Consider the following 17,061-nt stretch of genomic DNA (forward strand, 5'->3'; position numbering starts at 1 on the left):
AGAGAGGAATTTTAACTCTGCTGATGCAGCAGGTTCAAAAGGGGGAAGTGTGAGCTTTTCCAGTACATAGTTAAGGTCCCAGGCAGGGGTGGGTGCTCTCCTAGGGGGGGCCTTAAGTTGTTAGCCCCTCTCAGGAATTGTTTGATGAGAGGGTGAGAAAATACAGGTGGCTCAGTATTATAATGAGCTGACATGGCAGAGGCATGAAACTTAATGGAGGAGAATGATAGGCCTCTGTGGAATAGCTCTGCTAGGTAATCCAGGGTTTGAGGTAAGGAGGGCACTGCTGTGTCCTTTCCTTGAGAGTGATTCCAAAAACAATATCTTTTCCACTTTTCAGCATAAGATTTCGTAATACTAGGCCTTCTGGCTTCAAGAATGACATCCAGCACCTGTTTGCTGAGAGTTGCTGGTGGTGTATTCAGGGGATAAGCCAAGCTGCAAGGTTTAGGGTTTGTAACTGTGGATGCAAAATCTGTCCCTCCTGCTGGGACAGCAGGGTAGGGGTCTGATGAAGATGCCAGGGTGACACTGTTGTCAGACTGCATAAGAGTGGGTACCAGTGCTGGCATGGCCAGTCTGAGGCAATAAGAATTGCCCTTGGTCTGTCCTGTTTGATCTTGAGTAGTAATTTTGAGAGGAGGGGCAGAGGGGGAAAGGCATAAATTGAGAGGTTTTCCCATGAAAGGATAGGGCATCCACCTTCCAGGCCCTACTGTGAGGGTACCTGGTGCAAAATTTGCTCAACTGGTGGTTTTCGTGGGAGGCAAAGAGGTCCACCTATGTTGTCCCCCACCTCTGGATTAGAAGGTTGAAGGTGTTGGGCTCCAACTTCCACTCGTGTGGGTCTAGGAGATTTCTGCTTAAGTTGTCTGCCAGTGAATTTTGTTTGCCTGGCAGGAACTGAGCTTGTACATGCACTTGGTTGCTTAAGGCTGTGTTCCACAGGGCATGGCTAACCTGCAGAGTGGGTAAGAATGGGTTCCCCCCTGCTTATGTACCACATAACTGTGGTGTTGTCGGTTTTTATCAGCAGCTGTCCTGGAAGGATTAGGTATATGAAGGCTGTCAGAGCATTCTGTACAGCTAGCATCTCTTTCTGATTGACGTGCAGGAGAATGTGGCCTGGTCTCCCCTTGCCCCGAATGCATTCGCCTGCCATGTGTGCCCTCCATGCATAGTCTGATGCATCTGTTGTCAGGGTTTGGGCAGCGAGGGGTTGAGTGAAAGGCAGTCCCTTGTTGTGGTTGCATGCTTCTGCCCACCAAAGGAACACTGCCCTTAGACAAGGTATGATTGGAATGACTTGTTTCCAGGTCCTGAGAATGTTAGCACCGAAGACTTTTTAAGTACCACTGAAGCTTCCACATATGCAGTCTGGTATATGGAATTAGCAGAATACATGAGGCCATGAACCCTAGGTCTTGCAGTATTTTCCTTGCAGACAGCTGGGTTTTGGTGGCCATTTGTTTGAAGTAGTTGGTCAAATGGACCTGTTTTTCTGGAGTGAGAAATGCCATCTGGGAAGTTGTGTTCAAGCTTGCTCCCAGGAATACAATTTTGTGACTGGGCACCAGTTATAGTTTCTTTTTGAGTTGATGGTGTACCCCAATAAAGTGAGGAGGCTTTTTACAAATGCCAGGTGCTGAAGTAGCAATTTCTGACTGTCCGCCTGAATCAGGCAATCATCCAAGTATGGGAAAATTTGGATATTTCTCTGCCTGCAGTATGCAATGGCTGGAGCCAAGCACTTTGTGAATACTCTTGGCGCAGTAGATAAGCCAAAGGGAAGTGCAGAGAACTGACAGTGTATAAAGCCTGCCCTGAAGCGTATATATTTCCTGCAAGACTCCCTTACAGGGACGTGCAGATAACCTTCTTTTAAGTCTAGGGTGACTAACCAGGCATCCTTGTCTAGCATAGGGAGAAGCTGTTGCAGGGTAAGCATTTTGAATTTTGGGACCACCAGAAAGGTGTTGAGAATTGATAGACCCAGGATTGGGCACCAGGAAAAGTCTTGAGTAGAAACCCTGCCCTCTTTTTTCTACTGGAACAGGTTGAATAGCTCTGATATTGAGCAGGGAAAGTACTTGCTTTTGAACCTCTGCCCACTGGTTTGGAGGAAGGTCTGGAAACCCGCTTGGGGTTGGCAGTGAATGGAAGTAGAATCTGTCCCCCTGGGATACAATGTTTAGGACCCATCGGTCCTGAGTAATAGACATCCAGTTTTTTGCATAAAGGGCAAGTTTTCCTCCTGGTGGCACAAGTAATTGAGCAGGGCTGGTAAGGATAATTGAAAAGTCATTGTGAACTCTTTCCATAAGGGGGTGGCTTACCACTCCCTGTTTTTGAGGTGGAAGCACTCCACTGTTTAGATCTCTGCATATCGGAGACTGTAGTCTGGGTGGCCTGTTTCTCCTGGGTTTGGACTGAGAAGGCCTGGAAGGGGCTGGAAAGGACCAATTTTTAGAAGGCCAATGCCTACTGAATCTGGGTGGCTGCACTTGTAAGAATTCTTTAACAGTTTGCATAGATTTAGCTTTTTCTTCCATCTTTTTAAGAACCTCTTCTGCTTTAGTGCCAAACAAACAGTCCTTATTTAAAGGAGCATCTAGTAATTTTGATTTGACATGATCTGGCAATGTTTGTTCCTTCAGCCAAGCATGCCTTCTCAGTACAGACCCAGTGACTGCAGCCCTGCAAGATGCTTCTAGGGCATCAAAGCCACACTGCAAAGTATGCTTACAAACTTGGTTTGCAGAATGCATTAACTCTTGTAAATCTTTATTTTCTGCACAATCTGGGAGTAACACCATTTTTTGTTTAATTAGTTCCATAATATGTTGCTGGTATTTCAACATGTGAAACTGGCAATTCAATGCCCTGATGGCAAGAGTTGCAGAGGTATATACCTTCTTACCCCATCTGTCTAAAGCCCTGGAATCCCTGTCTGAAGGGGGTAGGGTTTTTGGCTGTAGTAGCCTTAATCCTTTTAGGTCCCTGGGGAATGGTATCTGGATCCGCAGTAGGATTCTTAAAGAGAAATTTGTGAGAATCAGGTACTCTGTAGTACCTGTCAGGTTTTCTAGGGGTCGGGGGGGGGGGGGGTAAAGTGTCTGGAGTAAGACTGGATTCCATGAAGACATCATCTACAACATCCAGGACAGGGGGTATAGCTAGAGGCCTGTGCTGGGGCAACTTTAAAAATTCTCTGAGTTTCTTTTTGGACTGAGGGAAGTCCTGGCATTCCCAGCGGAAATGCTGTCTTAAAGTATGCAAAGTTTCACCAAAAGAAAAATCCTCTGGAGGGAAGGCAAGAGGGAATGGATTCCTCTACATCTGAATCCTCATAGGTTAAGGGCATGTCCTGATAATCAGAAGGGTCAGAGTCATTGGACTCCTGGTCTGTAGAATCAGAATGAAACTCAGTCCTTTGTCTCTTAGCAGGGGAAGGCTGGCTTTCCCTAATTAGGGTAAAAGGTCCAGCCATTCTAAGCCTTTGTTTTTGTGGCAAGGGAGCTTGAGCATGCGCTTTGGTCATCGGTTTTCTAGGCGTAGTGTGTACTCTGGGCCTGAGACACTCGGTAGATTTAGTTAAAAACTAAGTTGTCGGTTTAATTCGAACATCGGTAGGTCGGAATACACCCTCAGAAGCCAGTGTCTGCACAGCGGCTCTGGACCCATCTCAGGCAGAGACATCCACAAGTTCCATAGTCGAAGAAGCATCTTGCGGCATACCGGACTCTGAATGGGTCTCAGCAGAGGCCTGCGAATCTGTAGAAGCGGTCATCAGGGGCTCCAAAGGCGCCTCACTGAGTACCGGCTGAATGGCAACTAGCTTAACGGAAGCATCGTTGGCAGTTTTGGACCTATGCAGTCTGCCTCTGTCTTTATCTATACGTTTTTTCGGAAGATTGGTAGTCGGATGGCTTATCGAAGCCATTTCGGAATACGGAGAACCAGATAGAAAGAATTTAGTGACAAAGATAGCCCGATGATGAATGGTTCGGGCGTTAAGTCACAAAACTGACAGCGAGGGACGTCGTGGTCAGGGCCTAAACAGGTGACACAGTAAGAATGAAAATCTCTGTGAGCTATTTGCTTTCCACAGGCAAGACAATTGTTAACTTTTTCTGACATCGGTTAGAGCAAGAAAAAAGGATCCCCAACGGGGTACTTAGCTTTAGAAGACTTCAAGTTTGAAACTCGAAAAAAGAAAATTTCAGGAAGCAGCCGACCGGCACTTGCGAACTGCTTCGGGCTACTTCTCGGCAAGAAAGACTGATGCAATGGTGTCGGCTGCCTGTTTTATACCCCTGATGACCTGACGTCATGGAAGAGGCGATAGCATCCGATGCAGAAATCCTAAGACTCTGGTATTTGGGCCAACTGAGGGCTACCTGCAGGAAGATAACCCAAGTGTGATGACTGCAACAGTGAAACATGAAGAACATCAGCCTGCCTCCAGGCTGTTCTAATAACATCCCTAATAGCAGGCCCAAGGGAGAGTTAACCCAGGGTTTTTCAGACTTCAGCTACCCAGAAACTTCATTATGTGATAAGTAGGGTGGGGTGAAAAGGGGGCAAGATGTTAGTCTAAAAAGTTCCTCATTAACCTGAGGGAATCTTCAAATAAAAGGTTATCTGGATGGAATGCAGAATAGGGTGGTCTCAATACTCCTGCACATCCTTAGAAGTTTTATAAAATTCTGGAGCCGAGAAACTACCACAACCTTCTCTACACACAAATGTGACTTCATACAAGGAGCCACTGCTATTCTGCAAGGTGACCAAAGGCAGAAGACTGTGGGATAAGGCTAGATCCAGAGCTGGCCTGGACTTCAGACTGAAATTCCTAATACTGCTCTCATGTACGGGCTGACCTCCTACCAAGCATCAAAGATCTGTTTGATGAACAGATCCTCAGCTGTTAAGCATCAAGAAGTATTACCAAATGAACAGTCTAACAGAGGTCTGCTGATTTGCAAGGACCTGGGGCACCAGCTTCAGGAGATGAATCCTAGTCCCAATTACCCTGAATCCATGATCAGATGACTTAAAGGACTTATTTCAGAGTGTGTGAGTCAGCCATAGCATCAGCATTTCGTTTAAAGAAAAAGACATTGCAAGAACCTTGGGACACTACCTACCAGGGTGCGACCCATTGGGTTCACCGTCCTTACTTCAAGTTTTTTGATAAGGACCAAAAAACATTTTTATGCCCTTATTACTCATGAGGAAGCTCACCATTTGAAACGTATGGCGGGGGGGTTCTATGAACACTAGGTTTAGGTCACCATATGAAAAGTTCTAGGGGACCTATGAACACAAGGTCTGGCTGTCATCCATCTTCAGTGCTCCTGGCCACATCACCACAACTTGCTGGTGACAAGGGCACATCATCTGTGGCCAATCTATAGTGATGGCTATTTAGCCTAATCCACTGCATTCCGATGTAGCAGTTATGTAATGCTCTAAATACATCTGAGTTTGTGCGCACACACTTTCTCACATGAGACAGCCTCCTACCAACGTCAAATTCTCTTAAGACATTTTAGCTCATTAAAGGATGCAGTACTGCACACCTGGGTTAAACTCCTGACAAGGTACCAGACCATGCTCATCCCTAAGGTAATTTTGCTGGTGTGCAGTCACATTGTACTATCCCCCCCCACACACATACACACACACACACACACACGTTAGCTTGCAAAGACAAAACTTACTAGAGGAATCTTTATTGGCAGTGTTAGAGTCAGAGCTTTACACTTACACTAATGTACTGTCCCATTAGCTGACAGAATTAAGAAGCAGTATGCCCTCATAATAAAGTGACATACAACTTTCAGGTGAAGTGCTAAAAACTTTCCTCACAACATGGTTAGTGTACTGAAACTGGCAAAGGCTCCTTTCTCTTTCAGGAGTATGCCAAACCAATGACTTGGGAAGGGAAAGAAGCTCATTCCTATTCTAGGGATGTCCAAAACATCCGGGAACTAGGCTTGAGGAGTCAATTTTCACTTGCAGCTAATTCCCATGGATAAAGAATATAATTGTGGCAGTGATCCTTGGCACTTTACTTCTATTCCTTACTTACCTAGTAAACTGTGGAGAGCAGTGGCTGCTCATGGGTCAGTACAGCATTATGTTACAACACTGAGTATCTAATGAAATCAAAATGTATATTTACCAAACAGGGATGTCAGTTCTTCATGTCTCTAGAACAGTATGCACTTTGCAATTTAATTTTACATTTCACTTCTCCATTATAGTACATGACAGCAAGTATGCCAAAACACTTATGACACATGATTAGACATAAATTAAAAGCGTCAGCACCCTTCAAAAAAAAAAACAAAAACACACACTTACATGCTTTACAATACTGATATATATGCCATTTTTAGCTCCAGCTGTAACCTGGGTAAACAAAATCTATTTACTAAGATACTGCATTTGAATAAAAGAAAACACAATTTTTTCTGTGGCTTCCCAAAATAACTAAGTATAATTAACTTAACAACTTAATTTAATTAAATTAACTAAGTTTGACTAAGTTTGCAGATGACTGCAAGCTAGGAGCAGTCAGTGAATCCCCAAATGACTTAGCTATCCTGCAGATAGGTTTGTCCCAAATAAATAACTAATGCCAAAATCATGGACTTAAAATGCCCAAAAATGCATTACTGTATCCCTTGGGAAGTCATCTACCCCAAAAACTACTAAACTAGCAATATGCACCAGAGTCGACACAGTTGCTCAGGATTTGGGAACTTATGTGGACAGTGACCTAACTTTTGACCAACATGCATCTGTTGTAAGAATAGCCCTTCTGTACTAAACAATTTAAAACAAAAGGATTATATCTAGATCTACAGATATTGTTGTCCCCCCTTTACTCAGCCCTCGTTAAGCCAATCATTGAATATAATGCCCCCTTCAACATGCATCAGGAATGCACAATGAGATACCTTACTAAAAAGATACAAGGGGTAAACAACATGTCTTACATGGACCATCTCAAAGTCCTGTCACTATAATCAGTGTCCTGCAGACCACTAAGAGATGACCCGTGTTCAGCATACATGGTGTCCTCTGACCTATTACTGTTGGTTTTATTGAACACCACCAAGTCAAATGTCTAAAGCTCTTCAACAAAAAGGTTTAAGAGACACGTAAACCTCAAAGTGGATACCGCTGCTGCGAAACAGACTCCACATCCTAATAAAACAAAGTTCATCCCTGTCCATTTTCAAGCACAACTTAGATCTATGGATGAGAAACAGAAAATGTAACCCAGTATTGCCCCATGTACTAATGGACAGAGGCAGCTCCCTAAATGCCTTGTTCCATGCATGGGTCCCCTCAAATTATTTATGGTATGATCCCAGTTATTCTCACTAGGGGTACTATATAATTATCAATCATGGGATAGGTAAGGCCAATCTATAACCAAACAGGATAGGTTATTTAAGCACAAACATGGAAATTGGCCAGGCTTAAGAGTCTCCACAAGGGCAGCTAGTTATTATGCTTAATGCTACAGATATAACAATCTGCAAAGTAAGACATTTCTAAAATATTTATACTAACAAAAGTATATTCAAAATGGTATTAAATCCCATAGGTTGCAAGGTCTGTTATTCTAGTATGTATCATGCTTTTTATATGTGTGAATACTTTTTTCCATTTTCTGTGCATTATACATTACTAGATTGGCAGTACAGATGCCCTATCAACCTTTGATGCACAAACTCAGAATGCCTGACTAATTATTGTACATGTTTGAAAAATGCTCTAAAATTCTCAGTTTTACTTTGTCTTTTTTCCAAAAATTGTAAACCAGGCAAATACACCACAATATGCAGATTAGATTATCAGACATACAGGCTAATGATCATATTCCAGCAGTGCCTTTTATATCTAACATATACAGCATCATAGAAAGGAAAGTTGTGTAAAAATCTTACTGTAACCATAAAAGTCCTTCTCTTCCATGTTGCAGTATTCTATATGTGGGTTTATCCTTCTTCCTCTCCAGTTCGTCCGGCCATGTTTCCAAATATTTTCAGTCCCTCTAGGTACGTCGGACGTCTGACGTGGCAGCAGGTATGTGGGCCATACAAGTGATGTCTGCACACACCAGCCCTCAGAACATAAAAACAACTCACCCTTGGAACTGTATCTGAAACTAAAGCTACTAGGTGTTCTAATTGACAATCAGCTTAAATTCAACCATCTACAACTAAATAATATTAACTCATCAAAGCCAGCTTTCCTCCTGCTATAACAAAATTGCCAAATTTAAATAATAGCCATAGGTCCCCACCACCACTGTTCCTCTCTCTCTCTCCATAAACTAAACGAACTACCTAATCATCTTATCTTTCTACAGCTTTAGCTCATCTCTTCCCTCCCTGTCTTCTGCCCTTCAAATGCACCTACCAATAGAGTCTTAAGGGTCCAACAATCAAACCTACTCAAGTTTCATAAAACCATCTTCCCCCCCCGGTAACAACTTGTATCTCTCTAACCTGTCCCGATCTCTGGAACTCACTCCACCCATCCATTCCACCCACCTCTAATCACTAATCAAAAAAAATCCCTCCCCTCCATACATCTCAGGTATGGGATTGATTGTTCCAATTCCCCCTAAAATATATATCATATCCCATCTCTCTCATCATACTTCACTCTACTCTTACTAACAAGTTGCTCGCCTCCTTCAGAATACTGTAATGTAATGTTTCATGTTTTTCTAATTCATTACAACTCTGTTAATCAAATCACATTACTGTCTCAGTTCACTTGCCATCTTAATCTTCATTTATTGTTGTATTGTTCTTGAATTTTGAGCAAAATGTTTAATTATTAACGCTTACTTTAATTAATTTTAATTTTTTAGCAATCTTGTATGTACCTAAATTTTTTTGTCTGTTTTGGCAGGACTCCAAATTTCAGGTTCTGATTGAGCAATTCTCTTGGACTATCCTGGTAAACGCAAAACCAACTAATAAATAAATAAAAGCCCTAGTCGGAGCCAGTCCTAGAAGGACATAACCTGTCCAGTATCACCCAGGAGAGCAAGTGCAGTCTGACAAGAGGGGAAGGCGGGAGGGAAGAAATACTGCAATATGGAAGAGAAGTGCATCTAAGATTATGGTAAGATTTTACACAACTTTCCTATGTCCTTCTATTCCGATGCTGCAGTATCCTACATGCGGGTTAGTACCAAAGCCCACTGAGGATTGGGAGGAGGCCCACACGAAGGTTTCAGGAATCCATGTAGGATAGCCTTGGCAAACCCCGCCCTGGCTCTGGAGATATGGTCCTGTTTGTAGTGTTTGGTGAAGGTGTGTACTGAGGACCAAGTAGCTGCCTCAAGTTTGGAGTTAGTGTCTAGCCCCTTAAAAAAAGGCTCCAGAAGAGGCCAGTGGTCTGGTGGAGTGGGCTGTGACATTGTCCTGCAAGGTCTTTCCATTGTGTAGGTAGCATAAATAAATGGCACGGGAGATCCAGGCTGAAATGGTTTGCTTGCTCACAGCTTTCCCCAGGGCTCTGGGGTGGAAGGAGACAAATAGTTGGTCTGATTTCCTAAAAGGTTTGGTTTTATGTAGATAAAACCTAAGTTGTCTGTGGACATCTAGAAAATGAAGTACTCTCTCACTATCCCCCTGCAGGTTGGAGAAGAAGGTAGGCAGGTGGATGGCCTGGTTCAAGGACAGGTCATTCACTACTTTGGAAGTGAATGACAGGTTAGTCCTGAGAGTTACCCGGTCCAGATGGAAGACTAAAAATTGTGGTGGAGCCATAAGAGCTTTTGAGACCCTTCTGGCAGAGGTCAGAGCTACCAGTAAAACAGTTTTCCACATGCAAAATTTTATGGGGGCTTTGTCTGCTGGCTAAAATGGGGGCTAGAGTGGGCTTTTTCTAATACATAGTTAAGGTCCCAAGGAGAAGGAGACCATTTCCTGGGTAGTCTCAAGTGTAGTACACCTTTGAGGAACAGTTTAGCAGGGAGTCTGGATGTGGGTGGATCCAGAGGAAGGCAGGCAGAGGCATCAGACAAACTTGCCTTCAGATGAGTAAGACAGCCCTGTCTGCATTAGTTCACACAGGTATGACAGGATGAGAGGAATATCGCTTGCCAGCAGGTCCAGCTGTCTTTTGTGACACCAAATAGAAAACATTTTCCACTTTGAGAGATAGCATTTTCTTGTGTTGGGTTTCCTGGCCTCCTGCAGGACAGTGAGCACATCCTCGTTATACAGGTGTCTAAACGTGATCAGAATCCTATCAGCCACAGGGTGAGGTGCAGGGATTGCCACTGAGGGTGTATATCTGTGTCCCTTTGTGCTGTGTGAGCAGGTCCACTGAGGGGGGGGGGGTAACTTGTGATGATTGCCCTTGGACAAATGAAGGAGAAAGGGGAACCAGTGCTGTCTTGGCCAGTAGGGAGTCACCAACAAAATTTTTGGTGAGTTGACCTTTTGTATCATGGGGAAGGGGTGAATGCATACAAGAATTCCCCCTTCCAGGTCATCGAGAAGGCATCTGTCGCCAGTGCCTTGGGGTTGTGCATCCTGGTGCAGTAACCAGGAAGTTGCCTGTTTATGGAGGAGGCAAACACGTCTATTTGTGGTATACCCCACCTGTGGACCATATTCAGGGAAAATATCTCTTTGAAGCATCCATTAATGGTTGTTTGATATGGTTCTGCTTAGGTAATCTGCCTAGGAGTTGTGTAGGGACGGTATGTAGGCTGCCTGTAGGGTAATTCCCTGTGAGGTAACCAGTTCCCACACCTGCAGAGCTAGTCTGCATAGAAGGTATGACTTTGTCCCTCCCTGTTTGTTGTGATACCACAGGACTGTGGTGTTGTCCGTGAATATCTTTAGTGGGCCCTGCTCAAGATAAGGTTGGAAGGCCTGTAGAGCAAGGAGGATCGCTCTCATTTCTCTGATGTTTATGTGGTCTAGTTTGTGTCTGTCTGCCCACAAACCTTGCACTTTTCTCTGTCCTACAGTTGTTCCCCAGTTCAGATCTGAGGCATCTGTGTGCATAGTCTGGGAGGGAGTGGGTGTTTATAGAGGGAGGCGTGGGTTCTGGACCACCTGAGCCACCCACCATCTCAATTCCTGTTGCAAACAGGGAAGAAGGGGGACCATGAACTCTAGAGGATAGGAGTGCTGAGTCCACACTGACTGAAGATACCACTGTAGTTTCCTCATGTGCATTCTTGCTAGGGGCCACATGGGTATGGTGGCTGCCATGTAACCCAGACGTCTCAGAAATTGCCTTGCTGTCAATACTGATTATTGAAGGGCAGTGAGTAGGTGGTGTGTCAGGGACATCACCTCTTCTGCTGAAAGGAACGCCTTCAATAAGGTCTGTCTTGATTCTGCAACCCAGGAAGACAATGTTCTGTGCTGACTTGAGGTAAGATTTTGGAAAAGTTATTAAAAATCCTAGAGACTATAAGAGAAGCAGAAGGGCCTGGGTGTGAAGAAGAAGAGACTTCTGCTTGAATTAGAAGGGCGTCTAGGTAGGGGAATATCTGGATCCTCTTTGTTCTGCAGTAAGCGATGACTGAAGCCAGACATTTTGTAAATACCCTGGAAGCAGTAGCAAGCCCAAAGGGTAAGGCACAGAACTGAAAATGGGATGAGCCTGCCAGAAATCTGAGGTATTTCCTGAAAGTGGGCTTTATAGGTATGTGAAGGTAGGCAACCTTGATGTCCAGGGTTGCCATGAAACCCTGAGGAAGGATGAGGGAGAAGAGGGTGGGGAGGGTGAGCATCCTGAAGGTAGGAACTTTTAAGAAGAGGTTAAGGTACGAGAGGTCTAGAATCGGCCTCCACGGTCCTTCCTTTCTGTGTACCAAAAAGATTCTGGAGTAGAATCCTTTTCTTTTTGATTTTGTAGGCACTGGTTCTAGAGTGCCTTGTATTAGAGTAGGGATTACAGAACTTGTCGAAGGAGGGGTACGTTGACTGGTGGGTGGCTGGGGTATGACAAACCCTGCTCGGGGGGTGATCCAGTACATGAAGTAACCATTCTGTATGATGGACAGAACCCACTTGTCTGAGGTAATGAGTGACCACACAGGGAGACAGTGAGACAGATGGGCAGACAGGGGATGGGATGGGGAGGGGTAGTTGAAAGGTTGGTAGGCAGTCAGACATTACCTGCCCTATCTGGAAAAGTAGGCCTTTGGCTGTAGAATGGAGAAGCTCTAGCCGGAGGGGGCTGTCTTCTAGGGGGTCTTCTAGACCTGGGCGGAGCTGTACGCCTGGAGGCTTTCCTGATGAATTGAGTCTTAGCCGGGTAGTTCCTATGGAACTTTGGGATGGGCAAGACTAGGAGGTGTTTTAGATCCTGTAATTCTTTTCCTTTTTGTTGCAGGGACTTAAACAGGTCAGCCACTTTTTCACCAAAAAGGGCAGAGTGATCCAAAGGTGCATCAATAAGTTTTGGCCCTGAAGTCATCAGGGAGAGACTGAAGACGCAGCCATGAGTATCCTCTTAGTGCAGAAATTGACACAGTTGACCTAACTGAAGCTTCAGCTGCATCATAACTACATCTTAAGGAGTGTCTATTCATCTGAGAGGTGATGGCTAGTAGGGAGGTCAAGGAAGCTTTGACTGCAAAATCAGGGATGTCAGCTAATTCCTTAGTGGCTTTGTCCAGCAGAGCTAAGGAATATTTGGTCATGTGAGTTTGGTAGTCAATGCTTCTGAATGACAGGGTAGCAGAGGTGTAAATTTTCTTTCCCAACCTCTCCATAGTCTTGCTGTCCTTGTCAGCTGGGTGATTGGTAGTGGTAGGAAGAAGCTTGGAAGCCCTATTAGTAGAGCTGGAGATAGTGGCTGGATCAGCAGGAGAGCACTTAATCAGAAATGTTTCTATCTCAGGGACTTTGTAGAGTATCTGCTCTCCGTGGGGCTGAAGATTGGGAGTCCATGTTGATGGAAGCAGAAGCAAAAGCATCCAGGAAGGCTAACTGAATAGGAGGGATGGCAGAAGGTCTGGGGGAGTCCATTTGTATCAGGTTGTAAAACCTCTTCCGTACTATCTGAGGATTGCCACTTAAAGTGGTCTTTCATCTCATTGATAGTTTCCCCAAAGGTTAAATCCTCCACAGGGCAGTCAGGTTCAACAGAGCCTTCCTCTGGAGATCCATATCCCAAGAGGGAAGAGATCTGAGAGGAGTACGAGAGGGAATCCTCTGAGGAATCAGACAGTTCCTCTTCTTCTAGTTGTTCTACCCTCCTTTCAGAAATGAGAGGTCTAGGACTTAGGAGGGGAGGAGCAGTGCTAGGGGTTTCTAAGGCAGTAGGCCTAAAGGCCATAAAGGCATTAAACATACACTGGCTGATTTCAGTAGCAGGAGCTAGATGTTTTGTTTTCCGTTTTTTCGTGAGAGGCCTCACTGGTGTCCGGTTGGGAGAAGGCCTCAAGTCAGGCATAGGGATGGCGGTGGCAGAATCCGATGAGCCCAGAGTGAATGCTGGTTCCTCCTCGCATCTAAAGTAGATGCAGGTATATCCTCTACGGACATGGCGTCCACCAAAGAGTGCGAGGGTTCCTCACAGGTACCCACTTTATCCACACCGCCAGATACTGAATACTCAGCTAAGACTATGTCGGCCACAGACTGAGGAACAGCTGAAAAAGTAGGCCGCAAGGTCTTGGCCCTCTTCTTGAGCAGTTCAGACGGGGCGTCGGACCCGGCCTCCATCCATCCCTAACACTATTTGTTTCAAGCGTTGATTTTCTAAGTACAAATGTATTGCGACACAATGTCTTAGGGACAAAAGATGACAAATCGCACAGTTCTCGTGGTTGTGTGCTTTACCTAAACAAAAGAGACACTGCTCGTGGGTGTCTTTGTGAGGAATCTGCCAACCACACTTACACTTGCCCTTTCCAGATGACATGAACAGACTATAAAAATTCACAGTAGGACTGAAAGGATCCCCAACGGGGTACTTAACTGAATTTTTCTCGATCTGACATCCGCAAGAAGCAGGAGCACATGGAGTACGACTGGTGGCTGAAAAGTTCTGAGGGCTGGTGCGTGCAGACGTCACTTTTACGGCCCACATACCTGCTACGACATCAGACGTCCAACACACCTAGAGGGACTGAAAATCTTTGGAAACCTGACCAGACAAACTGGAGAGGAAGAAGGGTAAACATACATGTAGAATACTGCAACATTGGAATAGAAGGCCATCAGATATTATGCTTTGAGATTTTACAACATACAACGGAATTAAATTTTGAATACATTTTTGTAAATATATATATATATATATATATACTTCTGAAAACTAATTTTAGTGCTTCTCAACACATGATACTCTGTGATCCTTGACAAGCCGGATGTTTAGGTGGTTGGGTGTTTGTATAATAGTTAAGATGTTTACATCACAGGTGTAAGATACAAGGTACGAGTCTCACCTTTGAAAGGGAAATTGGCCAGCAAAGGCATCTAGCCTAGTACTTACTGATGAACCTATGAGTGTAATGAAACCATGACTCCTTCAGCTCACACCTGCACATAAATTTATTTATAAGCTGCAAGACTGCCTTGCGCTTAGCTCCTTATTCACCCATTATAACCCTGTTAGGCCTCTACAGTCTAAACACCAACATCTTCAAATTCATAAACCCAAACTACCTGTAGGCCAGTTATTACACTCCTGGACCATTGCTAGATTATGCATCTACAACAAAGCCCTTCCATCTTCAAAATTGCACTGCACAATTATCTCCTCTCGAACTGGACATTTAACTGTTCAGGTCCTCCTTATGCCATTACCTAATCTACCAACTGATCCTAAAACTGTTTATACTTAGCTTCTGCTCTAATACGTTTTTATAATGAACGATTAACTACTTAATTTCTTCCTCTCGCTTTCTCTTTAACTCCCTATCCCCTTCCCCTCTTCTCTCTTGTATCCAATTTTTCCTTCTACTTTATGATTCTTCCTTCTCTCTTACTCCCTTTCTTTTACCCATTTATTATTCCCTCCCCTACCTCTTTCTCCTTTTCCTCTTTTCTTTCTCGGTAAACAAATGCCAAAAAGTAAATAAATAAATCAATGGAGTCTAATTAAACTATTAATAACTGCATATAAAAAGGTTTAATGCTTTCAAAAAACATTGCACTAAAACACCTGTTACATAAGAATTTTCAGAGGGGCTGCAGTAAGTTCAGAGACTAAGAAAGCTAAGTATGTGCGCATAAGATATTACTACAAAAAGGGCCACAATTTGGGCACATTACAATGGCCGGAAATTAGTGGAACGGGAAAAAAAGAAGTTTAAAGGCAGAGTGAGGAAAAGAGGACAAATGCAGTAGACAAATGTGGGACAGATTAAGTTACACTTGAGAAAAGGGGATACACAGTGGCACACTAAGTCATTAGAGGGCTTCAATGTTACTAGGGCAAACCAGGAAAAACATAAGGCAGACAAACTGCATATTCCATAACTGTTGATCATATTTTAAGTTGCAACACCAGTATTCTGCAAATAGTTTATCTGCAGTCCTCATCCAAGCTTCCCTACAAACTGTTGGATTATTCACACTCCTTGTGCACAAAGAGCTGCTGTGCAGTTTACCAGTATCTTCCAAGTACCGAAAAAAGCTCAGTCATATCTACTCTCCTTTCTGTCTTACACTGTGTATACACAAAGGAACCTCTGTACTCACTTCTACACATTTTCATGCTGGTTGAGTCATCTTTCTAAAGTACAAACTACCAGCACAGAAATTAGCAAGCTATATCTTCAAGTAGAAGCGCCAATATACAAATTACACAGATGGTAATAAACAAAGGTCTTAACAAGCATACCAAATATCAACATTCCATGCAAGTACTATACATGCAGCATTACCTATCCTGAAGTGATCATCAACGTTTCCAGCAAACAGAGCTCTAAAATCTTCAGGTTTTGTAACATTTGGTGAGCTGTCATCCTCATCAGAACCAAATTCTTCCTTGAATCGTTTTTTGTTACTCACATCCAGTTTTTTGTTCCCCACTTCCATAAGGCTGATAAGAATCTGCACTACTCGTACAGCTGACTCTCGGAATGGCACCACAATCAGAACCTGCAAGACATTTGACATGGTCAGTTATTTCCATGCAGATAAAAAATACAAAAGAAAGAGCAAAAACATGTCAAGCAAACCAAATGTTCATAATCTGCCCTCTGGAGTAACCTTGAACTATGTGTGTATTTTTTCTAGTTTGTATTTACCCATGTAAATTTAGCTGAAAGCTTCAATCACATTCAGATACGAGGAATGCACTTTCATTCATAATCATTCCTCTTCATTTATGTAAAATCTGGTAATTACAAAGTATCCCCAATATGTAACCTAACTGCAAGGACAATTTAAATATGAGAAGATAATAAGATGAAAGGGAAACATCTATACATGGAGGGTGTGACGTGGTAGAGAGAGAGATACAGAAATTCCATCCAGGTACTAATGCAACATGTTTTACATCTGTTACTACTGCCACATTAGAAAAATCTTTTTAGTAGTATGTATAATAAAGACCAACGAACATGCTACATTCCACATATCTAATCCTGTGGTGTACTCCCTTCATATCCTGTCTGATATAAATGTAGTCTCTACATGCAGTTAGCTGAAAGATGCTGACTAGACTAGGTAAGGAAGCGGGTGAGGATGACAACTCTGCCTTGCATACAAATGTTGATTAGATAACTACAACTGTACTAGTAAACTTCACAATTAATCCCAAAATAGCAAAGCCTTGCTGTTCTGCTGGTGAAGAGTCAGGCCATCCATTTCCAATGTTACTGTTCTAAGTTCAAGTACTACTATAGGATGTTTTAAGAGTAGGAGGGAAAGCGTAGCAGGTAGTAACTTGCTCTCCTATACTGAAGAAAGGCAGGGGGACCTTTAACAGTATGCAAGATCCTTGGCAGAGTAGGCAGGCTTTGCATGAAAGAATAGTGCTTCTGAGAATAAGCATGTCAGAACACCATGCGGCTGACAAGGGGGAACATAT

General features: G+C 43.6%; 1 protein-coding gene across 3 annotated transcripts in view; it reads right to left on the reverse strand.

Moving 5' to 3' along the window:
• The window catches only part of UTP25 (UTP25 small subunit processor component), a 1,083,612-nt gene that overhangs the window by 428,816 nt on the left and 637,735 nt on the right, over positions 1 to 17,061 (reverse strand). For all 3 annotated transcript variants that reach the window (XM_044061823.1, XM_044061814.1, XM_044061805.1), the window contains exon 7: positions 15,911 to 16,127. In XM_044061823.1, coding sequence (XP_043917758.1) covers positions 15,911 to 16,127 — 217 coding nt within the window. The remainder of the gene's footprint in view (positions 1 to 15,910; positions 16,128 to 17,061) is intronic.

The sequence above is a fragment of the Protopterus annectens genome, chromosome 1.part0, assembly GCF_019279795.1.
Source record: "Protopterus annectens isolate FY-2018-M chromosome 1.part0, PAN1.0, whole genome shotgun sequence".
Lineage (NCBI taxonomy): Eukaryota > Metazoa > Chordata > Ceratodontiformes > Protopteridae > Protopterus > Protopterus annectens.